This window comes from Haemaphysalis longicornis, unplaced genomic scaffold (genome assembly GCF_048455015.1).
Source record: "Haemaphysalis longicornis isolate Haplotype H1 unplaced genomic scaffold, Haemaphysalis longicornis Haplotype H1 scaffold_9, whole genome shotgun sequence".
In the NCBI taxonomy this organism is placed as follows: domain Eukaryota; kingdom Metazoa; phylum Arthropoda; class Arachnida; order Ixodida; family Ixodidae; genus Haemaphysalis; species Haemaphysalis longicornis.
The window spans coordinates 132,472,445-132,499,224 of record NW_027526460.1 but is presented as its reverse complement, the minus strand read 5'-3'; the positions used below and the strand labels follow the sequence as shown (position 1 = coordinate 132,499,224).

The following is a 26,780-nucleotide window of genomic DNA, read 5'->3' as shown; positions in this document are numbered from 1 at the left end:
TCTCGGAGCTCGCTTTACCCCCCTGGTCTAGCTTTGCCTGCAGTGCCAGAAAAAGCGTAGTGGCGGCGTCGTGAACTACCGAGTACGCCCGCTTGATGGCGCTGTAAACATGGCTTTGTAAACATGGCGGATGCTTTTTGCACAGGCCGCTTGAGCTCCTTAATAACATGGCTGCCCTCGCACGGCGGCCGCAGGCTCGCTGCTCCACCGCCGGACTCGACTCTCCTCCCGCGCGCGAAAGGAGCGTCGAGTTCGGCCGTGGCTGCTCCTGCTGATTCCTGGCTGGCACGCTGGCCGCGTGTTTACTTGCGCCGCGCTAGTGAAGTGAAGTTACGCCAGGTGACCAGATGGCCTCGACTGGCACAGACCACAGTGAGCAGCAAGTGAGAACAAATCGTTTATTGACATCCGCAAGTTTACAGAGGCCAGGACATCATTTCATTTCGATCGCTGCAATTGTACGTCGCTTTCGTGACAACATTTTTTGTTTGCCATAACAACTCGTTCACTTGCGCTATGATTTCGAACGAAGGGCACAAATGAGGTATTGACGGCGACAACGGTTTCGTTTGCACCGTCTTTCTAGCGGAGTGCATAACACTCACCTTCTGTTGGAAGAATCAAATATTCTGGCCTCGACAGCTGTCTTCCGATGCGGAATTTCCCACATTCGTCACTCCACAAGCACTCAATTCCCGTGTTTTGCCAGTCCTCTCAACAACTGATGGACGCAAATAACAGTCACGAAAACAGTGTTCCGTGCACATAGAAACGGTGGGCCGTTGCAGCGTTTCAATTTGAATTGGCGGCTTTGTGGTTGCGAATTCAGAAACGAGGTGGTGCACCAGTCGGCTTTTCGTAAAAAGTTGCGTACATTTTTGCTCAACGGATGTTTGATGCGGAACTTGTTAATAATATTTTTAAGTGTTGGCTCTTTGAGTCACCGAATGAATGTTTTGTATTCTATACCAAAAGTCCCCTTTCGCTTGCGCCGTCTGGTGGACTTGATGGTCGAAAACTGCGCTGTAGGTTGGTCACGTGGGGCGTCGATTTTTACGCCGCTATTCGCCCCGAGCGCGAACACAGTCGGCCCCTGGCGGCGGCGGAACGAACCGCTCCTAGTGTGGATGGCGCTCTCGCGTCGTCTGCTTTTTCACGTTGCGTGCGGCGCAAGACGCGTGCTGCACACGACAAAACAACCAATATGTGTGCTCGTTTGGCAGTAAGGATTGACATAGTTACCTCTGCTTGCGCATTTCCTATAGAAACGCAATAATCAGGGGCCGTTGCGGGTTAATGCGCTGGTTTAATTCCGCGAAACATCTTCGCCCTGGTCACCGCTTGAGTGTGAAACGTGTTATAAACATTGCTTCCACACATTGCACTTTTCTTATTGTTGAGTGCAGTCGTCTGCCGTTTTGGGAACGTCGAAGGGTGCTTTTTGAAGGTGACGTGGTGATTATTTAAAGGATAAAAATTTAGTACGCAAACCGGGTAAGAAGCGACAAGACCTGTGCATACGCGTGCAAATTCCACACCCTTGTACAATTGCGCTGTGTCCTTATAGAAAGAAGAAACAAACAAAAACATTTGCACTGCACACGACCGCGCGCTATCGCCCATACATTACCGGACACGTATTTTACACCCGCAAGCGCCTGTGTGATCGTGTCCTTCCGTACCTTTTCTAAAATAAATACCATTTTTGGTAAGTCGTTGTTTATACTGAGGAGGAATAAACATTTATTCAACTGTATCGAGTTGATAATTTTACGTATTATTTAAAATACGTTTCTATGGATGCGCAAGAGTATTTAGGGGGAATTTTTCGGTAAAAATTAAGCAGTTGTGAGTTTGCGTCTGTCATGTGGCATTTCGTGTGTCATTTTCATATATATCATTTTAAAATCCGACATGAATCACCTTGTCCAGAAACGTGTCTCACTCAGCATAATCAAATGCCTAATATGGTCACGTCTTAACCTCTTAAGGTGGACCTAAGTTTAAAGGAAGAGCAGAAAACGCGTAATATAATGCACGTTGTTGCCCACATGTGTGAGGGGTGTGTGCCATGACTCGCTGTTTTTTTTTTAATTTTTTCCCACAATGCTTCCTTTCAATACAATTTTGAAAAAGGCGAGCCACAATTCCTGGACAATCCCGGGCCAAAGGGGGGTTAATCAGTTTTAAAAATACGCACTGCTTTTTCACCGCTATAGAACACGACGCCTAGTGTAGTTTCCATTGTAAGTAATACTGATAACCATAGTTCGGCTTTTCGCGTTAGCTGCGTTCTCTTCTCGCTGCTCTTGCAACGTTGGCAGGACCACCCCCCCCCCCCCCCTCCTGAAAAAAACTAAATGCACAGAATTTCATTTTTTAACCAATCCTCAAGAATTAAATTACAAGACAAAGGCGATATTCAGTTTACAAAACAAAGTAGTTACCGGGAACCCGTTGTGCTGAATCGCAACGAGAAATAAAAAGGAAATGTTTTACTACATCTGCAACAGCGCAACTTCATTCATTGCCATCTTTAGGGTTCGTAAGCGACCTTATACGCAATAATGCAAACACATCTCGCTGTTGCAGGCACCTGTTAGATTTTAAAAGGAACGCAAATGGTCAACAGAGCAGCCGTAACAGAAAATTTGTGCTCACTGTGAGGTCCCAGAAGCTTGGTTTGCACACTGTAAACCTGCTTGTCATTTTGCGAAAACCTAGCTAAACATGAGATGTTGATTGTACTGCGTGCGTTGACAATTCAATTCGCAATTTCACTTGCAACGAAAGCCGTAAATAAGAGATCCCAAACCGTTATTCATCAAACCTTCCTTCAGAGTCGTTAAAATTTCATTTAAAAGACCCGTTAGAGCGGTTACATTTATATTTCGGCGCTGATCAAAATTCAGTAATTTTATGTTGCCTTTTGAACACACAAAAAATATCGTAAGCTCTTAGAAAGAATTTCGGGGCAGTTAAGTAGTGTTACAATTTCAGGGCATCCCACAAATGCAAGAATGCGTCATGCTACCAGTGAAAGCGATTGAGATTGCCGTTGTAAACTGAATTTCAGAGATCGAGGCTTCCTGATTTGTTTCTATTTATGCTTTTATTGAAGGCTCAAAGCCATAGTCTGAAAATATCGAGCTTGCTACGAGCCACAGCATACAAGTTCATTGTCACAATTGCGGCCATTCTGAGATTCCCCATGAGTCGTCGCTTTTTTTGCCGTAGTAATGAAAACTGACTGCCGCTTCCATGCTATACATTGAACGTTGAGGAACCGAACTACAGCATACCACTCTTGTTTGCACCTTTCGTGCGCACATACGGCGGGAAAAAGGCACGAAGCGCGCCCACAGTATGCATTCTTACGGGCCGCTCAGCGGAGCATCCACACTAGCAGCGCGACGCTGTCGCCACCTACATGTCGAGCTCGCGGCGAATAGGGAAACCAGGGAAGTGGAAAGTCCAAGCTTGAGAGGCCTGGTGGAGTTGGTCCACTGTTCCACGGACGGTTTGCACGCGCCCGAGCTCGCGTGGGAGTCGCAAACGACACCCACGCCACCACTGCGCGCCGATGTACTGCGGGAAAGCCTGCCGCATGCCTAAGGAGAGCGGAAAATCCCGCGCGGGAGAGTTCGATATATCCGTTGTGAGCAAAATCGCGTTCGATATTGCCGCGAACCATACATTGGGTTTGTTTATTTGTGTTTTGCTTTTACCGCCCGGCTGCGCCGGTCTGTGTTATCTCTGCGCCAAGGGAAGCGCGTGTTCCATTCTTTCTTTCTGTGCCGCATGTGTTATCTGTTGTGACAGGGAGAGCATTCCGATCTAACGTGAACAGCCCAGAATAATCTTCGTTTGTCAAGGAGCTCTCGTGGTTCTCGAACCAAGTGCGAGCCGAATCTTCCAAGTAAAAGAAAACGTGCCGGAACGTTTCTGCGTCGTCCCACCTGTTGAATATGCGGACGCGCTCCAGCTTCTCCAACCATTCTTCTGGGTCTTCTGCGGGGGCTCCTCGGAACGATGGCGGTTCCCGGGGCTGCTGCAGGACGATTGGCGACGTTGTTTCTTGCACCATGGTGTTGGTTGCAGCGTTCCTTTTCTTGGGCCCTTCTGGCATCAAACCGAACTCGGGCGGTAAATCTTGCAGGCGGGGGCTGGCTCTTGTTGGACTGGCTTGGCGGCCTCAAAAGAATACAGAGGCGGCGAAGCAGCGGTCAACAAAGTGACTTGCACAGGCGAGTGTCGTCGAATCGAATGCCCCGGCGTCCGCACTGCAGGCTTTTTATCTTTTGGCGCGCGTGGTTCTCGAAACGTCGATTCGCATCGAGAACATAGTAGATCCAAGCACAAGTTCGCTCCAATAAACGTGTTTCTCATTCAACACAACTGCATCGTCCTTGTCTTCGTGACATCTGGTGGAGGTGCGGGGTACGCACCCTTCATGCCCACTACAACCTCGAAAAGCCGCCAAGCCAGTCCAACATCGGAATGCTCTCCCTGTCACAACAGATAACACATGCGGCACAGAAAGAAAGAATGGAACACGCGCTTCCCTTGGCGCAGAGATAACACAGACCGGCGCAGCCGGGCGGTAAAGTTTTAAATGCATGTACTTTTTACCAGAATTATACAAGGGTTCGATATAGGCAATAATTCGATATATCCGTGTTCGATAAAAGCGGGGTTTACTGTAATAGTAGGGAAATGAGCGGCCGCATAAAAAATACATGAAGAGGCTGCACTGACTCAGGCCCAAAGCGTAGTCGGGTCAAGGCCGCAATCTTGTGCATCTTTCCCGGGCGCGGGATCGGAATGTCGCCCAGCCAACCGTCGTCCGACGTAAAGTCGGTAAAACGCTCGTCTATAACAGCGATTTCAACTTCAAATAGTTACATCTGAAAACTGCAGAAACATGATCTTTGCACACATGCCGTAGACAAAAGGGGTGGGCTAGCCTTTCAGAACACCCTAATATATAATTTTCTTTCGGGCGAGGCAGGATAAGGCTGAAAATACGCAAACTGTGTTATAGAAAGACGTTTTACCGTCTGTATGTGAAGGGCCCGGTGTACGCTAGGCGCAAACAAAAATGGGTCAGGCCTAACACTTCCGCACCCAGTTATCACAAGCGAGAAGTCAGTTTGGCTTGATATTCGCAGACTGTGCGCATAGTGCTTTTGGTCACACCTGCCACACTTGCGCGCTGCCGGCAGCACCCCATCCATGGCAAGGCTGAAATCGAGCGGCCATGCGCCGGGGATGCAGCCGTTCCACCCTTGCCCGGTCACGTGCACCGCAGCGGGGAGGCTGCGAGGCCTGCGTGACACCTTGCACACGAACTCCGGCGGCTCAGGGGCATTGCGATGCGAATGACCTTGCCAGACATGGCGAAGCTTTTGTTGTAAAAACATCGGCTGCGAGGCCGTAGCACTGGGGGTGCAATTTTTAGATGCGAAGCATCTCATGGTCGGGGCTATGTCCCTCCCTTGTTGTTGCGCCGTCCACACCCCCACTGCGCATGCTCGGCTTGCTGAACGCCCGGTGGTGTCTTACCCTTTAATGGCTCCTGGAGCGATAATGCTGCCGGTGTCTTCCTGGGCCGGCACGAGACGAGCACGCTTCGCGCGCCTTCAACGTTTCATCGTCGCCGGCAGCGGCGTGCGTCGGCGAGTCTCGGCGGGTCGTGATTACAAGCAGCCCACAACCATCCGGGGAACGTGCATCGACCTCATCTTCAGCAACTTTAGGGTTCACCCACTACAACAGCCCTTGACATTACATTTCACAGACCAAAAGGCGGTCATAACCAAAGCGGAAAGCCAACCACAGTTCGACGTCACCCACGTTGAACATGATGATGATAATGCCTAAATAAAGGGAAACTCATACCACGTACAATGTCTCTCTCTCTCTCTCTCTCTCTCTCTCTCTCTCTCTCTCTCTCTCTCTCTCTCTCTCTCTCTCTATCTATCTATCTATCTATCTATCTATCTATCTATCTATCTATCTATCTATCTATCTCTATCTCTCTCTCTCTCTCTCTCTATCTATCTATCTATCTATCTATCTATCTATCTATCTCTCTCTCTCTCTCTCTCTCTCTCTCTCTCTTTAATGCCTCTCCACTCTAACACCCCCCACCCCCCTCCAATAAAATTACATCTCCCCGTAGGGGAAGCCTGAGTAGTATGCGAAACAGCCATGGGGTCAACGCAATTTCCATTTCGTAGTTCCCGTGAGTGAGAAGTGTGGTAGTTACCATGGAAATTAAACGGTAAATATAACGGTAGCTACCTACCTCAACCTAACGGAAACGACGAACTGAAAACTAATGGGCACTTGAATCGACCACATGGCTGCTTCGCATACTACTCAGGGTTCCCCTACGGGAGAGAGAGAGAGAGAGAGAGAGAGAGAGAGAGAGAGAGAGAGAGAGAGAGAGAGAGAGAGAGAGAGAGAGAGAGAGAGAGAACGTTTATTGAAAAGCAGGGACGGGGTAGGGGAGAAAAAGAGTTAGGAGCTGATGGAGTTTTTTTTTTTTAGTCATATTACTCTGATGCTTGACGAAATTACCAAAGCAAAAGTACCAATACCTACCTAACAAGAGCGGGCCGATGACGGCCCTTATAAATTTTTTGCATCGTCATGCGCCCCTAACCTTTCTGCAAGCCGCGTTGCGTCTACCAGTCACGGGTTTTTACGAAGCGCCGTGGGGCGGGGGCCGATGTGGAATTTCCGGAAACGCATGGCGACTGCAGACAGCTAACTTGCATCGGGTCACGTTGATTCAGTAATAATTCGCACTGCTCACGGTCAGCACTAGCGGAATTATAAACCGCTACGGCCATTTTAAACCGGCACCCACTTCTCATGGGTTCAAAAATTGTCCCAGGAACGTCGCACCGGGCCAATGTCCAGTTGACCTGTGTCTGGAGTAAAACCCGTCAGTTTTGATGTTTTGCACATCGATGCTCCTCTTGTGCTATGAGGAGTGCCGGAATGGAGGGGTACGCGTATAATTAAGGCTACCCTAGTTTTTCTCATGAACCCGAATACCAAGACGGGCGCTTTTGGTTTCCGGCGCCATCAGAAAACGCCCGTCGGGGTAAAATAGAAACCACATCACTTGGTTCAGGCAGCACACTTAACCGCTGAGTTATCATGACGGGTGAGAATATAAAACCGAGGCTGGAAATAGCGCCAGTAATAAGTAAACGGGCCGTACAATATATGACACCACTTTCAGAGGGCAAAAATTCAGAGAAATACTTTAAACTCCTTCGTTGGTTTTGTGAGAAAACCTTACGCTTGCGACGTTTGGCTTCCGTCTCGCGCTGTCTTAGGTCTGCATCCTGTTCACTGCATTTGGTGAGCGGTCTACACAGGATCCGTAAGTGCGGCCGGCTGCCCATTCACCTTGTCAGTCCGGTTGATGCCCGAGCTTCTTGGCGCGGTTGGCCAAGTGCATGGACCACGACCATCAGGGGTCGGAGTAGAAGGCATTTTCTCGGAGCAACAGCAGCAACCTCAGGGTGTTTCGGAGCACTTGTTTCCAGTACCGATGAGTCTTGCGTGACGGCTTCCGGCGGCGTACCTGGGGCACTTGGAGGCGACGATTTGTGAGGAATACTCAAGCGACTGGTTGGTGCGGACTTGTGGGGCCCTGTTGTAGAAGTTCACGCAGCGAAAAGGTGGCGGCAGCGTTGGTAAAGCCAAAGCGACAGGAGGCACTGATACCATGATAGTTGGGGCCCTGCCAGGGGCGAGGCAGCTCCGCAGCTAGGATTAGCGTCGGTGGCGCCGACCAAGCCGTGGTGGCTGTTAGACTCAACGCTGCTGGTGAAGGTCAATAAATTGGCTCTGCAGAGCATTGGAGCTGGAAAACCTAGGTACCGAGATAAAGCGGCGCTGTTTGCGGATCAGATGGGGCCAATGGAAGGATGGCAAATTGGGATAGCTGGTTCAGGTGCACATTCATGAGAAAAAACAGCCGAAGGAACCCTGTGTTTCTTGCGATGTTTTTCATCACTGGTATAGGACGTTTCAGATTCATTTTTGAAGGTAGCGGGGCCGTTGAAGAAAGGCGACCGTAGAGTTATGTCGTTACGGTTGGCTATTGTTTCCCCTGGGAATTGGTGAATGGTCCGCGAGTTTCCCATGGCAGCTGTCGCCGTCAATGGCCGTTGAAATCGAAGGACATGAAATTTTGGGCCAGCCAATGGGGCTCTGGCAAGCTAGTTCACACCAGAAAGGCCCGATTTCCGCCGAGAAAGCCATATAAGCCTTTTGCCTGCTTAAAGCCACCGTAGGCTTTTTTTTTTTTTTTTTTTGCAAAGAAACAAAAAGTAATCATACCATGGTGGTGATGCAGGTGTGCCAAAGAAACCGACCCCAGTTTTGAAGCTCTTTTTGTCAGTTTCCAGCCTTTGTCCTGTGCACACTTCTGTTGAATTGTCAGATAACCAAAAAGCATCCTGCAATTTTCGTGGAAAAATTTAGGTACGAATCTATGGTTTTACCCGTGATGAAGATCAATGAAGTGATAAAATTAGATCCCGTTGCGAAGGGCGTGTCGGCGTCCTGTGGCAACACACAAGAGGCCCACTGAGTAGAGCGAAAATCGTGAAACGTTGTTACTGAGCGCACGAGGCAACAGGACGAAATAATAACGCAGGGCAAGCTCTAGTGCTTGCCCTGTGTCTTTTTTTTTTTCGTCCTGTCCTTTCGCGCGCCAAGTAATACCATGAGCGTAGTGTACTTTGCTTGCAAGTGTAATAATCTGTAATAATCTGTAACAACTTGTAATAATCTGTAAAGCGAATTATTGCTGCCTTGTGTAGCACCGACCGTGTTACTGGTCGCGTATAACTCTGCGTTATTCCTCTGCTCTGTACCACTCCTGCCCTGGCTGCCAAGAGGCGGCTCGCAGAATTGAATAAATAAAATAGTGTCTCACAACCGTAACCAACTGGCCCATATCAACGCTCTGACAATAGCTTATATGCTCTGTTTAAAACACGACAGTGCTTGTATTGTGCGTGGTACGTATAAATAGCACCGAACGCGATTTCATTCTAATCGGTGGGACAAAGTATGCTCGTATTTCCATATATACGACGTTTCTGCAAAGAAGCTTGCATCCTAAGAAAACTCCCGGGCCCTCTCCACTCAAGTGAAACCTGGGGAGGGGGAAGCATGCAGTCTTGGCGGGGAAGCAAGCATTCTTGGCTTCTTGGTGTTTATGCCAGCGGAGATGAAACCGTTGGGAGTGGAGGTATACAAATTCGCCGCAAAAGTCTCCTGTCTTTTAAGCACGAAGTTCTCTCGCACAAGGCGTAAACGAGTGCCCCGGTATTTTTTAGATGCAAAGCATGTCTTGCTCTCGGCTCCGTCGTCCGTCGTCCGTCTTCCGTCCATCCACCAGCCCAGGAAGACACCGGCAACACTGTCGCTCCAGCATCTCATGGTCGGGGCTATGTCCCTCCCTTGTCGTTGTTGCGCCGTCCACACCCCCACTGCGCATGCTCGGCTCATATCGGGCCGGCCAAGGAAGACACCGGTAACACTGTCGCTCCAGGAGCCATTAAAGGGTAAGACACCACCGGGCGTTCAGCAAACCGAGCATGCGCAGTGGGGGTGTGGACGGCGCAACAACGACAACGGAGGGACATATAGCCCCGTCGCATCTAATAAAATTACACCATCTTCCCGTAGGGGAACCCTGAGTAGTATGCGAAACAGCCATGGGCTCAACGCAATTCCCCATTTCGTAGTTCCGGTAAGTGAAAAGTGTGGTAGTTACCATGGAAAGCAAACTGTAAATATAACGGTAGCTACGTACCTCAACCTAACGGAAACGACGAACTGAAAACTAATGGGCACGTGAATCGACCCCATGGCTACTTTGCATACTACTCAGGGTTCCCTTACGGAAAGATGGTGTCATTTTTTTAGTAGGCATTACGAAGAGCTCCAGCGCGTGGAGTAAACGAGTGTCCCGGTGTTTTTTTAGTACGCGTTACGTTGTAGCGCGAGGCGTAAACAAGTTTCCCGGTATTTTAGTACGGTGACTACATGAGACGACGATTACGACGACGACGACAGGAGACGCCTACGGCCCCGGCCCCTAAGGGGCTTCGCCCCTATGATTTGAGTGTGAAAGCATAAAAGCAATCTCGCAGTTCGGGCTTTTTTGCCTTAATCCTGACCTAGCGCAATAGTCTAATTGATGCACACATACACATACTCACAAGATAACGTGAGTTACGTAATAACCATAGATGATGTCCGAAGGTACTGGAGAATACACTTATGGATGTTTGAATACACTTATGGATTTTTGTACTCAACAACTTGCTCGGCCTATTTTCACGCACATGCAAAAGCAGCAGGGCTGCATCATTGATGATGTACTCTTTCCGTGTAACTGCGCCGTTTCTTTCTTGCCTAACTAAACCAGCTTTTTTCTGGAAAATAGAAAAGTGGCTTTCCTATGCCTGTGCCTTCGGGCTTTTAATCGCAGAGGCAGAGCACAAAGCTACAACATTTTTTTTAAACCTCCCCCGGGGCTTCACGTTACGCACCAACTTTTAATAAACTAATGTAGGAATAGAAAAGGGTTTCTCATGTACCTTGCAGCGCGTAATCAAATTTCAATTTTATTTTTATAGCATACCTATTGTAGGCGAAACTGTGGGCAATAATCTTTTTTTATTCTCCGCCCTCTCACGTATCAGGCAGCTTGGGTCAGGCAACTCTCAGGCAACTACACTTACCATTATATTTCACTAACACCGACTCTTTTCCCCCAGCACAGTATCGTCTATAATTAATTCTGAAGCTGCCATCTTGTACGTGGACGTGATCGCTCCACGATGCAAAAATGCGAAGAAACATGTGCTGTTGATAACACGAAGCATTGGTGAGTTTGTATTTTATTTGAAGCGTTTCTGTATAGCTCGTCCAGATTCATTAACTCCTATGGGCAAGAATTTCTCATTTATCGATAGCGCAGAACGAATAAAAAGTTTCAGTTAAAATGTGCCAAGTTTTCTGGAAACAAAATCGGCCCATAAAACGCTCAAGACTTGAAGGTAGCGAAGGTGTATGCAACCTTCAGGACCATCACGAAGGTTTAAGTCCACGATTGCAGCCTATTTGCTTTTTCTTCACTGCCTCAACGACCTTTACTTCATCATCGTTGCTATAAGTGTGACCTTCTTTCATTTCTTTCATTCACTTTAATTTCCTTCATTCACTTGCACCCCTGACTACTCCCACTCAAGCTGCAAACCACCAAACTCTCGTTTCTGCGGTTGCACTGTGCAAACTTTTATTCTTACAATTAGGATGCAAAGGCATGAGAGCTTTCGAACAAGCTTCTGCCTGAAATAATAGAAGTGGGCATGAACTAGTCGAAAAAAAAATGAAGGAGGCTCACACTAACGCGCAAGACTGGAAGGTAGAGAAGGTGTATGCAACCTTCACTACCATCACGACGGATTAGGTCCACGATTGCCGCCCATTTGCTTCTTCTTCGCTGCTGCAATGACCTTTACTCCATCTTTGTTGCTATAAGTGTGAGCTTCTTTCATTTATTTTTGGAAGTGATAATGATTGGACATCACCTTGAAGGGGTGTACGCTATGACGTGTCTTTCTCGTTCCGAGCAAGTGTTGCAACGATTACGTCGAACGCTGGCGTTTTTATTCGCCAATCTTGGCCAATCATCTTAAGTGGGTATGCTTGGCTTGATAAACGTGCGCTGGGGACGCTGGGCGGTCTTCGCGAGGCAGTCAGCGCTTGTCCAGTGTTTTCCTCCCCTCTGTCCTGTTATTTGTGCGCTGCGAAGATGAATCTGTACCAACTAGCCCGGTTTGATACGCTGCTTCAATTTATACTGGCTTTCCTTCCTTTCACCACCCCTTTTCCTCTTCGGCCAAAGCGGCATCCTTGTGAAAAAATTCATTCATTCATTCATGAATGGCCTGCACCAAATAAGGTTGCATGTTTTGTGGTAATGTACCGTTTTCCAGTAATATTTCAGGGCATCTCGTGCAGCCGGCCATTTTGTCATAATATCACGGGAGCGTATACGCTGCCCTCGCAAGCATGACAAAACCCGTTTCCCTTTATTGGCGGGTGGTGTCACCAATTTCTCGCAGCTCCTTGCTCACAGCAAGGCCAGGGATCACCAGCGGAAAGGGGTTGTGTCGTGCTTCCGGGCACAGCCAAGCAAATGACTGGCTGTTCCCGCAAGCCACAAAAGTTTTGCGCATGCGAGCTACTCTCGCTCGCTTTGCCGCTGTCTACCGTGATAATGCGTTGAACCACTCGCCGGTCGATGCCCCCGCGATATTAATAAAAACTTGGCCGGCTGTACATAACAATGTTTAGAACGATTCGTGTGCTTATACGCGACTTGTTTGATCCCCCCTTCGGCCATGTTTAGTACGATTAGAAACTGGAATAAAATATCTTATTATGATGCTTTACGTTTTATTCGAAGCCTATTTATTTTACCTGTATTTCATTTTCCTGCAGCCTTTGTTATAGGCATCACCATGACAATTTACAGCACCATTTGCGTCCACATGGGGTCATTAACAACGGTAATTAGCCTTTTGACTTTTCTCAGAGCCTATTCAGGCAAGTTTATGCTCAAATTGCTCTTTCTTTGCTAGGACCCTCTGGAGTACAAACAAAACAACTGTAAACGACTGAATTTCACGCTTGAGTTCTTGTATATCCCAGTCGTATTTGCACACCTGAACGCACAGTCGTTAGTAGTAATAATTGCGCTGAGGACGTTTTGTCATTAGCACCGTTTATGTCCACGTGCCGTGGTTGACAACGGCAATTAGATTTGATCGTTCTCCGAGCCTAATTAGTCATGTTTGTATTGAGATGGCTCTGTCCTCGCAAGGACGCTGTAGAATAAAAATCACCAGTAAGATACTGGTTCGCACGCTGGGATTTGTGCAAAGCCGAGTCGCTATTTTCCCAAATGAATTCCCACTCACCAGTAATGCTGAGCGTTCGCCACAGGCTAGTATTATTACACACGTTTGTACTTCTCCCAGCAATGTTTGAAACCGTTCCCAACCGACCAATTACCACCAAGATTGCTGCGTGCACCCAAGGGTTCTCAATAAACAACGTAAAAGTTCTACCAGTCCTGTTTTAGTGTACCTTGAGCACTCGGACCTTAGCGTCCTTGTTAAGCTACTACTGCTTTTAAAGCAGCTTTCTACCTCTACAAGCCAACGGTTCTTTCGTGGCGTGCGGGACCAGAAACTCCCAACGCGGCTGGGGAGGTGGAGGGCGCTGTTCACTCACGGAGAACATTGTAGATGGCGCGGCGATAGGGTCCTATTACCCAGCGTTCCCCGTGCTCGCCCTGGCGTGGACGTAAGCAGACCCTTCCGTCGGCTTTGTCGTCTGTTTTAGCGACAGGGTTGGGCCTGTTTTGGCGCAGCTTCACGTCCATTGCGCGCTTACTTCGCATGGCTTGATTAACTTGTTCGACAGCACCTTCTGGACAGCCCGGACCCGACGGAAGTAAGTGGTCGTACGGCAAAGATACGTTAAGGATTAGTTTGCAGGGCGGGAAAACAAAATGTAGAGACCACTTACAGACATCTGGCCGCTAGAGAAACACCACATTTTGCGCACTGCTTGTCACAAATGGGACTGCGTTTTCCAAATTGCTGAATACTAATGCGGTTGTGTTTTAACAGGTGTTGCAAAAGACGAATGGGGAACTGGTTCTGGTAAATAGCGATTATTAAAGTTCCGTCTGTTTTCTCGCAATTCTCAAACTTACGAAGCTATTTAGTTCAAATCTGCATAAATTAGAATTACTAAGCTCACATGCCGGATTGTTTCGGTGTCTGCGCTTGTGTCGCGCGGTGCTGTAGCCTTGAGCTAGCACATCAGGTTCCGCTGCCTCGAAAGACGTTCCTCTCCGTTTTCGTTCTGCCGACGCACGTTCGGGCTACAGCGGCGTCGTCCGCCGCTGTAGCCCGGCCGTGGCCGACGCTGCTGCGTTCGCGATGGTGCCCTCGCGAATTCCAAGTAACGGCTGGCAGAATCTCTGGTTTCTCTCTTTCTAGAGCCACGTGTGTGAATTCACGCGACCTCGCATGTGGAATAGTTGTGGGGATCGTTCACAGCTTTGCTTTCCAACCACCTTCACAGCGTGGAATGGAGCCAATTTTTTTAGCAGCGCATCCAGCTTCCGCCCTCATTTCAGTGTTTCGCACAATACCCAACCCTTATTGCTCATTCAGTACCTGCTAAGGAGCTCCTGTGAAACAGAATCAGCTTACCGAAACAGGAGAGAATGCGAGGCTAGGGAAATCGGTTGAGATTCGTAGTCACAAACAGCGCACAGATATTTAAATGGAACATTGTGTGAATGACAGCATACGCAAGCATGCCCATTCGCTCAAGATATCCTACAAGAGCATTATGGCAATCAACAACAAATAACTCAAACCTACGGACAAGAGGCTGTTCACCACGTCTAATTTATTCTTTGTACTTTCTCGTTAAAGAGGTGGGAAATTTTTTGTGGCTATGTTAACACTTAACGTTTTCATAAGTTCAATACATAAGGTTTTCTTTCCCAAATAAACATTTTGTTTCTTACTTACTTGTATAAAACAACTGAAAAATGAAGCCTGTACTCATTGTCACGTTTTCCCCTCGCAGGTCTTTATGATGGCCAATTCAGCTCTTGCGGCGCCGTACGTTGGCCTGTGCCTTCTGGCTGTGCTGTTCCCGTTCGTCCACTCAAAAGTATATGCTCTGCTGAAATCTTTATTTTCGATTTTTTTTAATTCAACTGATCATTCTAAGTAAATTTTTTACAGCAAAAAAAAAACAAAAATAAACTGCTAACTGCTATTATATAGCGTATGGTAAGACGTCAACGTGCTACTTTATTGCTCCTTCAATAAAAAGCAATTAGTATCCTAGATTTATTTTGAAACCTGAGTATAAAGTAATTACATACACGTCATTTAGTCAGATAACATAGCATGCTCTCGACCCCCAATGCTCTCGACTTCTAGTACGGTACAATGGCATGCTCTGGTGCGACTACGGTGCAATCAGCAAACAGCTTCTTTATATTGAATATAAAATCCATCTTTTGGTCACTGTGTCTTACGTAGTGTTCTTTTATAACATGAAAATAGGTGTTTTGCTTCTTGTGGCTTACACGAATAAACTTCGTGAAATTTTTGGACTGATCATTTGGCTGTTGCTTTTCTCTTTTTGCGGCCTAATGCTGGTGGAAGCCTAAGAGATTTTATGCCGTTCATTTCGTAAGTTAGTATGAGAACGGCGACGTAATAGAGAGAGCGTTGAGGCAGTTCTTATGATACGAGCAGGCCTTGTGCATAATAGGAAGTAAGCCCAACAAAAAAATGTAAGCCGTTCTACTCAATTTAAAAGCTGTCGGAAGTGCAGAAGAGTAATTCGCCATAATGGGCGGCAGCGCCGTTATCCGCTCACTGCTGCCACCTAACGCATTTCAAATTTCCCGCCTTCGCAGTGCTCGCGCGCCCCCTGCCTAAAACTGCGCCACCGGGAGTTCTGTTCTCTTTGTACTTGCTTTATTTCGTATGCTGGATCTGTTTTGCGTCATTTTGAACGGCTATTTTTTTCTTGCGCGGCTGGAGCCTTTCTGCGTCATTTCGAACACGCCATTTTTTTCTTGCGTGGCTGGAGCCTTTCTGCCGCAATTCAAACGCTCCTTTTTTTTTTTTTCTTCTTCTTGCGCGGCGGATTTTTTCGCTTGCTATCGTAAAAACCAACCCAACGAGCATTCCTAACTAAATGAACGCGGGGGCTGCCGGTTATATAGACAGGTTTTGTCTGAAATGTGCCTGCACTTTTCTTTGTGCTAAACAAGGAAAAGATGTATGACAAGCGCCAGTGCTTCGCGAGGTTTGACGGTTATGACTACTTAAACCGCGTGGTCTTCAGCGTGACCCTCTAACGAGGATACATCATGCTGTACTTGGTCCTGTTATCTCGCTGCGCCACCTGATTACAGCAGTAGCATCGACCGTATACATAGCGAGCTACGACGACAAGGCGAACCCATAAAGTGCTCTGCACTTAAAAGACACAGACGGCGAACGCAAAGTATACACAGGACGACGGACAGAGGGAGTAGAGTTAAAAGCGCTTCAGACCTTAATCTCCCATTACACTCAAGTGGACGCTTAATGTTACGAGACACAGAAGCTCGCTTTGACTGTTGTTTCCGAGGCGAAAATCAGAGCTGCTGTATTTCCCGCTGCTACTCTTGCTCATTCTCCATGTAAACGGCCAATACATAGTGAGTGGTACGAAGAGATGGAGGACACTTTTTAAGCAAATAAAAAATGTTGAAGTTTGATTTTGTTGCATCGTTTCAAATCCCTGCACAAGCTTATCTTGAAATTTTGCAGGGCGCAGGTATCGCGACGCTGCTGATGGCTGTATATCAAATTTTCCACATGGTGCAAAGAGTCGCGAGTGGAAGACGGCCACCAAGAATGCCCGTTTCTCTGCAGTATTGCCCCACCAGCATCACCGTTGGCCTTTCATCAACAAACCAAAGCCGCTCTCAACATCCTGAAATGACAACACGGTACGGCTGCCTCGAAGAATGTCTCTTCACAATATTTTATGAGTAATTACTAGTAAGGGGCAATTTAGTTTAGCTAGAGACGCTGCACAGATTGTTTGCAATAGAAACGTGTACATCACTTGGAGTACCACTGCAAGAAGCTGAAAATGGTTTAGGAATATTTTTAGAAATAATACGCGAACACGAATTTAAACCAAAAAAGTTTAAAATAAAACTTGACCCCACAATAATAACCGAAACCTGTGCTTGTTCACAAACTTCACGTAACGGTAGTGCGAGCTTCTTGGTATTTTTCGAATTCTTTCATGGTGATCACGTGAACCGCTTGCTATCATTTATTTTGTCTTAATTGCTTGTATACTTCGCGCGTTGTTTTCGCCACTAGTAGACAAATTGTCTACAAGGAAGCATTCTCGCCAAGATGCAGGGTTTATCCTCTTATCGATTAACAGTGTCTAACTTGTTTGATATTCTTTCTAGGCTCGAAGAAGAATTCTTTCTTTTTCGCCTGTCATTTTTTTGGAGTAGTTTCTTTGCAATTGTCGGAACGCTTCTGGGAGGAATACTTCTAAGCGCCGTCACAGGTAACTTTTCCCACTCTACCTTGGTAACAAATTACGGTTTTTTTAGCTAAAATATAGTTTATAAACAAACTAGCTTACTGCAACGTAGAACTCGGAAAACTATTACACTTGAGCTTTCATTCCTCGAGAAATCCTTTCTTTTAATACGTTACGCCTAAGAAGGTGCAATGTTGTATCCTGAAAACGTGTTCCTTAATTTCGCGGTAGTAACCATTTCCACTCAAGTATTCTTGAAATGTCACTCTGGTTGTATTAAGTCCCGCAAATTGTCAAAATGTTTTAATATCAGTATAAATGTCAATTCTAAGCTATTGCCTTTGAAGAGGAGCATTCCTACATTCCTATATTTCTATAGGAATATACAAGCTACGATAAAAGCATGAACCCGCCGAGCCAACGTCTATTGTTTTGGTTATTGCGCTGTCTGGTAGAACACGCAGTTGGGCCATTAAAGGAGCCATGAAGAGAAAACACAAGTTTTGTTCATTCAAAAGATTGTCTCGTTAGAATCATACTGACACCACTTTTAACGTAAACTTCGCTCAAATAAGCTACATAATTAGGAAAAACGGGAATGGTCATGCGACCCACCAGCTCATTTCCCGCAACAGAACCTATGATGTCACATGAGCTAAGCTCTGCGATTGGCGGAGGCTGGCAGAAGCAGACGCAAATTAGGTAGAGCTTACAAACTAGACGAACGAGCGATTTGCGCTTAAATTTAGGGCACATTCTTTACAAAGCAATAAGAATGATGGAACAAACAGTGGAAGTTACGAAAGCACATGTAAACATAGAAGTACTGATGCGTTCTGCTGTTCGTACTGCGCACAGCATGCTTGGTTTAGCTGCACAGCACTACGGGGCTTGGGGTTGTCTCAGACGACACTGGCCGATTGACGCAAGCAACGGTGTCTTACGTGACCCCATTTGTCAAGCGAGCACTGTTTCAGGGAACGAATATTTTCTCCTAGAACAAAAACAAGCCAGGTTTAAATGCGGGCAAAAACAAACCAAACGCTTGCCACGGTATGGTGGCGCCATCTAGGTTACGGAACGTAAAGAAACGCGGGAACAAACCAACCCCGCTGTACAGGGTGGAGACAACCTTTGAACGGTCCCGTGCCGCCGTAATTGGGCCAACGGGCTCAACGCGTTATTCTTTTCGTTTCCCACGAGACCTAGCAACGCGAAACAGACAATATGATTCAAACTTCTTCAGTAAACTGCGTTGCGGCGATAATTTTAGCGCGGTTTTGACACAATGACTTGCTTCGACGGCGAGCGAGCAACCGAAAATGGCGGCGCCAGCGTATACGTGTCTCTACCCTGTACGGCGGATGCGTGAATGAAGGCACTCTAGGCTGCAGAGCGGTCGGTTCCTGTGATGTCATTTGGGACCACGAAAACGCACGATTGAGCGGGAAAATCAAAATTTTAACCTGAATTGTTTAATTTCTCAGTGAATAAAGCACCGTTTGCATCCGGACAAGCGCTGGGGGCACTATAAAACACGAAATCTTTCGAATAAAACCAACTTGCATTTTCTCTTCATGGCTCCTTTAAAGCACAGACTATTGCGAGGCCATAGCTATCGTTTGAGAATCCGAGCTCTTCTAGTATTTTACATGCGTATTTTTTGTTAATTCTCTCTTCATTGCTTTTCGCGTGAACCGCATCGCAAATTTTAGATGTACTTCCTGCCCTCGTCGTGGAATTTTCCCGGGGCCAAGTATGCGTTGGCCAAAGGCGAAGTCAAAATTTTGTCGCCCACTTCTCTTACCCACTAATCCTCAAAAGAAAAAAAAATATCTCAAATCAATGAACAAGGCCTCAAACATAACGTCCCTTTCCTTTTTCGTGCTTCCTCGTTCAGAAGATAACGTTTGAACCCATCCTTTACCATTTTTAATAAGCTTTTACCTTTGCGTGGTTATCTGAGACGGCATGGTTCCATGAGGTTCCAAATCTGCCACGCAAATTTCGATTAGAATTCCTGCATGTACTTTGTAAACTTTCGTTCGGCGAAGATAACATGACTGCATAAACCTATTTCGATTTTTTCCGAATGGGCTCAGCCACACACACACACTTTTAACAAACATTATTATCGGCTCATTGTTTACGCCATGGCACGTTACAACAAGACTCAGGCGTGTTTCAAAAGGCGGTTTGCAAAGAATATTCCTTCAGGCATGTTGCAAAAATATTTCATTGAGCTAATTAGTAACATATTTGTAAAATCTGAGAATTTCTGTTTCTTTTTTGCTAGAAAGCGCGTTTCGCTCCATTATTAGTTATCCAGTGTACCTCACAACACAGAAGTAATCGAACAAATTAATCCATCGTAAGATAAGCCTTCAAAGATGGATACGGCAAAGTAAAGGTAGAGTTGGCAGCATTGTTTTCAACACGTAAACCTCTTCGCACAACAGACTTCTTTATCTGCAATAACAAAGAAGTTTAGAAAATTGCAATATTGCTAAGGACACCTTTCGTGTCCTTAGTATATCGTTTGTCTGAAAACTTTATTTTGGCCACAATCATTTCAGGTGAAATGCGAAATAAAGCTCAGCAACCTCATCTTACAAGCGACGCTTTATTGCGACTATGGCGGAAGTGTCGCTGGCCATTCTTTCGAAGCAGCAACGAGGTAAAAAGTTCAAAATTGGGGTCTACGTCGAAGTTTGAAGTGACTACTTTTCACTTTGCTGATTTCAGACATTCCAAGAAGAAAAGAAAAGCCGAAAATACGCGATGAAGCAAGTTGAAAACGGAAAACTGTTGACTCAAGAAGCGGAAGCGCTCACATGCGAAACTTCGTGATTTTCAAAGCATTCTAAGCAACTGAAAGACGAATGCTGGTACAAGTGAAAATAAACATTCAAATGCTGCTAAATTGTTCTAAGCATTATCGAGCCCTGCACCCAGTATTTTTAACGGCGGTGCTGTTGTAGGTCGAACCTTTTCGTCTTTTGGCTGAAGGTCGGACGTCACGCAGATAGGAGCAAGTTCCCAGACCGGCCGCGGCCTCGTAGAAACCGGTTCCCAGGCTCATCGATGGAGGGCGCAGTGGACTCAAAGGAAGGGGTTTCTCTCCCTGACGCTAAGGGAGAAGGGGAGGGAGCTTCCAGCCACTGATGTTTAGCTGCCGATTCCTTTGCGCGACCCATATAGTGTACACAGCGACAGCGCTGTGGCTCTCGGGCGGGCGCCCGTTGACGCTCGAGGCGACAAACAAAACCACATGCTGTTTCAGCAGATTTTGCCCTTGGTGGTGTTGGGTTCTGGCTTGTGAATGAAATGTCCCACCTTAATTGCGGAATACGCCCAAACTCCCTAAACTTGATGTTGGTGGTGTGTAGGTTAGGTCTTGTTGGTGTCGATGATCCGTACTTTCCTATAGCACAAAATAAAGCAAACAAACCACACAGAGATGTATATACGTCTTTTTGTGGAGCAAGGTAAATTTTAAAAAGTTGAAAACATGTGTGTTCCGATAGGATTTGAACCTAGGTAATGTGCACTGGCGTAGAAGGTAGCTTCCATTCTTGTAAAGGTGTTATAGGTCATGAAACTGCAAAGAAATGATTTACAGTTTCTGGTGCACGGTCTAAAGCTGCCCATGGAATGTGAGTGAGAATTAAGGGATAATTTAGGTCACAGGATAGGGTATAACATACCCTATCCCTGAAAAAGGGTGGATTTTGTTGTATTTATTTTGCATGCATACGAGAGTACCGCTGCCGAAAATCTAAATGGCGAATTCGGAATTCGTAGCATAAAGCTGCCCATGGAATGTGAGTGAGAATTAAGGAATAATTTAGGTCACAGGATAGGATATAACATACCCTATCCCTGAAAAAGGGTGGATTTTGTTGTATTTATTTTGCATGCATACGAGAGTACCGCTGCCGAAAATCTAAATGGCGAATTCGGAATTCATAGCACTAGAGCGAAGCAGGTATTGAGTTCTTTACAAGTCATGTTTCAATTCTCTCGAGACATTGCGAGAGCCAGCTTGTTCGAATGGTGCTGAAAGTATACCACTTAGCCGTTCGTGGACTCCCTTAAAGGGACACTGAAGTGAATTTGTCAAGCTCCCGTTTTTGCTTGCACTGCGTAGACTGGCTCAAATTAGCACACTTTTCATCGTTTATCCGGTTGACAAAACGGTAATTATTTTACAAAGCGCGAAAGAAGAAAAACTACCATGCGCGGTTTGCGGCGGCCGCACCAACTAAGGGTGTGACGTTGAGAGGAGGGGCGCCGTGATTGGACGATGCCCAAGGTTAGCAATCACACAAGTTTCGGTTTCGGTTCTGTAAAACATAACCAATGGCGTTGTTGGATGGGCATTCTCAATATCTCAGTAATCATCGTACCGCGCTTCTGCCATGTTGTCGGCTGTAAAATGCACAAGATAAGCCTCCCAGGACGGCTTGTAGTCGTAGCATTCACTAGCCGAGACCTACGCAGTGCATGAACGCCCTCCGGGTACCCGCAGACGCCCAAATGTCATGCGCTTTTCCCCCATATTTGGAGCTTGCCTCCCTCATGCCTGTATCGTAAAAAGCGTGTTCGCACCAGGCCAAGGGTCTGTTCATTCTGGCCTGTGCCCACTGCCTGCAAGCAGTCGGCGCTTATGGCAACAGCACGCCAACGAGAACTCGCTAGCGCGCCAGTGCCAGCCTGCGCGCGTTTTGTGAACTAGTTCGTGTAGCCATGAACGTTGCGGCCCAAAAAAAGGTGAACTCGATATAGAAAACATCGGCGGAAAACAAAAAAGTTAACTTACAAAAAAAAAGCACGTACCCGCGGGGATTCGAACTCGTGACTTGCAAAATATTTGCGGCGACATAAACGGCGCCCCAGACCACTGAGCCACGGAGCGGGACGCAAAGGCCTTGCTAATATAAGGTATATATTGTACAACCGGTTTACACTTTTATTTAGTTTTGGCATTTCAAGCAGCTTAGGTGACTATTTGTTGTACTGCGATCGTGCAGTAAGCGTCGCCCGAGTTTCCACAGTAGCTCACGTCTACCAATTGCATTTCGTAGACGGAAAAGCGTTCGCAGATGCGTAGTCGTGCTGCTGACCGCTGTGCTTGTTCGCCCAGCGCAAAAAAGTGCTTCCCGCGCCCTAGTTTTACGCTGTACGGTAAAAATATCAGTTGATTTTATTTCCTTAGTACCTATATTGACTTCGCTGACTCTTCTCCCGCCTTCAAGAGGCCTTATATTTTCCTACTGGCGTACCAGTCAGCGAAGCGTCGAGCTCTTGTGTGAAGCGACCTTGACTTGGAGCTAGATACAGTGTACAACAAACCAAGTAAAGAAAGGCACATTCTTCCATTCACAAACGTGTCCTGGCTTCGTTTCAACTAAGCGAACGAATTGCGACCAAGCAATTTTTTTTAACCTCCTTGATTGCGACGACTCGCCGGCGGCCGGCGGACGAAACGCTGGGCCGACTGACTCTGTCGGCCGGGGAGCCGTGCAGTAGCGCAGCCGTGGCGCAGCCAATTGCCAGCTCATCCCCTCCTGACGTCACACGAAAACGCCACAGAAAATGGGCGAGCGTAAAGAGAGGAGGACAGCATTTTCGAATTAGTTTTTCTACTAAATAAAATCGCGTAAAAGCGCCTAGAGTGGTCGAAACATGGCCTGGGGACTCCGGACTACAATTTGCGCTAGTAATCCCGCAATGTTTACATATCACTTCAGTGTCCCTTTAAATGTATTTTTTTATGTAGCGCGCGCGTGTGGAACGAAAGCAGAGTTCCTAGATTTAACACCTAGACTTCTCAGCTCGCTGACTTCGAAGGTTGCGCTTTCTTTCGTATTATATTGTGAACGAGGCCTGGATCTCAGCTAACAACGAACAACACCTTCGTTGGGGTGTTGGATTCGCGTCTGCAGCAATAGCTCCGCTCGCTGCTCTCGTGATTTTCAAACCAGACTCGAGCCGAGTCTCCGAGGTAGAAAAACACTTGCCTCAAGGTTTCTTCCTAATCCCATCGGTTGAAACATCGGACGCGCTCCAGCTTCTCCAGCCACTCTTCCGGGTCTTCACCAGGGGATCTTCGGAATGATGGGGGCTCCCGAGGTTGCAGCAGAAGGACGGGAGGATTGGCTTGGTTGACCAGGGTGCTGGTCGGGACGTCTTCCTTCTTCACTTTCCCCGGGAGTAGACCGAGCTGGGGTGGGAGGCCTTGCTGTCGGCGGTTGGTGCGAGTGGGGCTTGCTTGGCGACTTGCACAGGGTTTAGGGTGCATGTAGCCAGCACCTCCACCAGATGTCACGAAGCCAAAGACGACGCAGTTGTCTTCAAGGAAAACAAGTTTATTGGAGCGAACTTGTGCTCCCCTAATAACTCAAAGAATACACAGGCGGCGAAACAGCAGTCGGCAAAGTGACGTGCGCAAGCGTGCGTGGGCGAGTCGAATACCGCGGCGTCTGCTCTGCAGGCTTTTATCTTTCGGCGCGAATTTTTCTCGAACCGTCAAATTACATCCGGAATACTGTAGATAAAAGAAGCCTATATATTCTGAGGTAGTGGCGTTCAGACGAAACCTTCTCCCTATCAAATGAGACAATCTGTGTGGTATAAGAAAGAAAGAATGGAACATGCGATTCACTCGGGACACAGATAGCACAGCCCGGAGCAGCCGGGCGGTAAAAGCAAAAGCATAAATAAACAAAGCCAATGCATGGTTCGCGGCAATATCAAAACAATCAAAATAGCCCGTACACCATCGTGAGCTAAGAGAAAGCACCCACGTTGGTTAGCCCTTTTGTTGGGATGTATTTGCTGCAATTCTTCCCGCTACGACCTCGTAATACCTTAGAATAAAAAAGGCTACGAGCCCAACGCAGCCACAGCATGCTATGTGTGGCAGCGTAGCACCATTGCCGCATATCAGGTGAGTCGCACCGTTTTCAGTGATAGGGCGGTGCCCGGCAGTGTTCCCCTAACGGCGCGGCGTGGTGAACCTTCCCAACGAGATCCCAACGAGATCCCGTCAGAATCCGCCTCTCCTGAATGTCCCCTATGTGGTGCGCATGCGTCACTCGCCCATTGCATGTGAGAATGCCCTCAAAATCCTTTCCACCCAATCCCCAGCAGCGAGCAGTGGGAGGAGGCGCTGGGCAGTTCTGACCTCTCCACCCAAGGGCTGTTGGTTGAACGGACTGCTTTAGCCTAGTCGCCACCCGCCTGGTGGCCACCCAGTCCCCGTAACCCATGTTCCTAATAAAGTTTTTTTTTCTCTCTCTCTCTCCCCCCTGACGCTGATATATCGAAGCAAGAAGCAGTCCCGAATGAGCAAATGATAGTGGCATGCATACAGCATACTGGCTGGCCGCGCCTGCGCTGTGCGCAGTCTCGACAGTAGGCGCCCCGCAACCAGATGGCGCATCAGTTAGTTTCGGTCGCCGCTACCGTGGTCCGGATACACTTCAGCTCACGACTGCACTACATGTCCTCTATAAGGCGTCGCGCTTCGCTGTTGCCGCTGTTGCCGGAGGCCCACCGTCGTTAGGCCACGCCTCCACGTGGAAGCCGCCGAGTTGGGTGTAATGGGGTGCGAGCTGCGCCGACATCTGACAGGACGGGGGATCCCTACAGAGCAGTCGCATATTTTTTGGAACGATCACTGCCATAGAAAAGTTGTTACAACTTGAATTTGAAAAAAAAAAGTAATTGATTACCGGTAATCAATTACAAGAAAATGCAATTGAATTACCCAGAATGTTGGAGTTTCGAAAGAGTAATCGATTATGTTACAAAATTACAAGAAAACGTAATTGGTTACAGGTACGTGTTACGTACAACTCTAATGCCGAGCCACCGAGCAGCCTCTGCTGCTGTCGGGAAGGGGCCACACGGTTTCATGCAGGGAAATCCCTAACCATTACAGATTCGAACGCGCCCGGTAGCGTGTTTCCAAACGCTGCGCTGCACAGCCCTCCCACGTGACATGTGGGATGCCTCTGTGCGCGCCAGCCTATTGAGCTCTTGCAAAAAGGAATGCGCCAATCTGCTCTGTAGCCTAGAGCTGGAGTTCTGAGCACAGGTGCCTACGGCCTAGGTTCCAGACCCGGCGGCTGTACTTTTAACATTTTTGCAAAATGTTTCTCTAAACTTAATTCCACGTGGTTTTTTCTTTTGTTAAAAAATGTGATTTGGTACGTTTTAGGTCGCTTTAGGTTCGGGGCGCAGTCTATGACCGCGTTTAATTAACGTTCTACATCGCGTCAAGACGCATACCACGTGGGGCACTGTGCAGCGAAGCGTTTGAACATTCGCGGGAAAGTCGCCCGCCCATCCCTAAGCAAAAGGCAATCGATGGCATGTGCGCAGCCATCTGCTCTGCTCTGCTCTGTGCGCGCCAGCCTATTTGCGCGCTCCTAAAGGCCCCCCGATAGATCTTCAAATGCTTTTTACTAGGTCTGCCTCCCTGCGCTTACCCGAGGCATCCGCTCTTATAAAATATAACAAATTTAGAAATAAATAAATATGCAATAAAATTTTTAATTAATATAAAATTCGTTCGTTTGTTCGTGTGTTTCGAGAAGTAAATAATTATTTAATATTTAGAAGCTTGTTTTTCATTTGTTTTGAAAAATATTTACATATAAATTGATATTTAATTTTTTTAAGTACGTTATTCATTCATTCATTCATTCATTCATTCATTCATTCATTCATTCATTCATTCATTCGCCCAACTTTGGCTTGTTGCGACAGCCCCTGCGGCACCACTAGTTCACCTCTTTGATACTAGGCACGCAAGCAGGCCCCCTCCCCCCATTACTGCCACGCGACACCACCTGCGACATTATCATCTATGCCACAGAAAGCGGCCTCGTACGGGCAATTTAGCTGTGGTCTACTTGATTTATAGGGGATCCCTCTTCAAGACGACATCCATATGTTCAAAATCCCCAGTCCCCTGCCTTCTTTTCCGCTGGCCACCGGCTTTCCTTTCCATTAAAGCTTGCGACAACAATGAATAACCGCAGCGTTGGCTGCCTTCATAAGCGCAAGAGTTACCCTGTGTAAAAGAAGAAGAAAAAGGTAACCCCTCGAATCCTCAGCCGCGCCTACCGCAAGCACACGGTCAGCGTCCGGCATACAGGCCGGGCCCCGCCATCACTCGCCAACTGCTTCTGCCTTCGAGGTATGCGGCCACACGAGATTACATCACTCCGTCGTGTACCGGTGAACAAATAGCTTTTATAAGCCGCTTCTTCCTAGTCGATTCGCTTCTATGCCTCGTGGTCCTGTTAGGTTGGTTGCATAGTATGGTTGCATGTTACTGTCAGTGTAATGTGCCTTGACAGATTTTTCTTTCGTTCTATCGCCTTCTAGTGCAGATTCTGTATGCGGTCTGTATCTCTGATTCTGTGTGGAACGACTGCTCCCGGCAAGCAAAAATGAGCTTTGCCTTTTTCGGTCGTGGAAGATGATGGTTAGCTGAAGTTGAGGTGCGGGCAGTACAGGCCGCGAGTTTTAGATGGTACTATACG

General features: G+C 47.2%; 1 protein-coding gene across 1 annotated transcript in view; it reads left to right on the top strand.

The window, feature by feature from the left end:
• Nucleotides 1-20,098, top strand: part of LOC144152160 (sodium-dependent multivitamin transporter-like) — a 104,605-nt gene extending 84,507 nt beyond the window's left edge. The window contains exons 10-16 of the mRNA XM_077683374.1: nucleotides 10,824-10,933; nucleotides 12,556-12,623; nucleotides 14,728-14,814; nucleotides 16,479-16,660; nucleotides 17,141-17,244; nucleotides 19,797-19,897; nucleotides 19,966-20,098. Coding sequence (XP_077539500.1) covers nucleotides 10,824-10,933; nucleotides 12,556-12,623; nucleotides 14,728-14,814; nucleotides 16,479-16,660; nucleotides 17,141-17,244; nucleotides 19,797-19,897; nucleotides 19,966-20,070 — 757 coding nt within the window. The 3' untranslated portion in view covers nucleotides 20,071-20,098. The remainder of the gene's footprint in view (nucleotides 1-10,823; nucleotides 10,934-12,555; nucleotides 12,624-14,727; nucleotides 14,815-16,478; nucleotides 16,661-17,140; nucleotides 17,245-19,796; nucleotides 19,898-19,965) is intronic.
• Nucleotides 20,099-26,780: the final 6,682 nt, after the last annotated feature.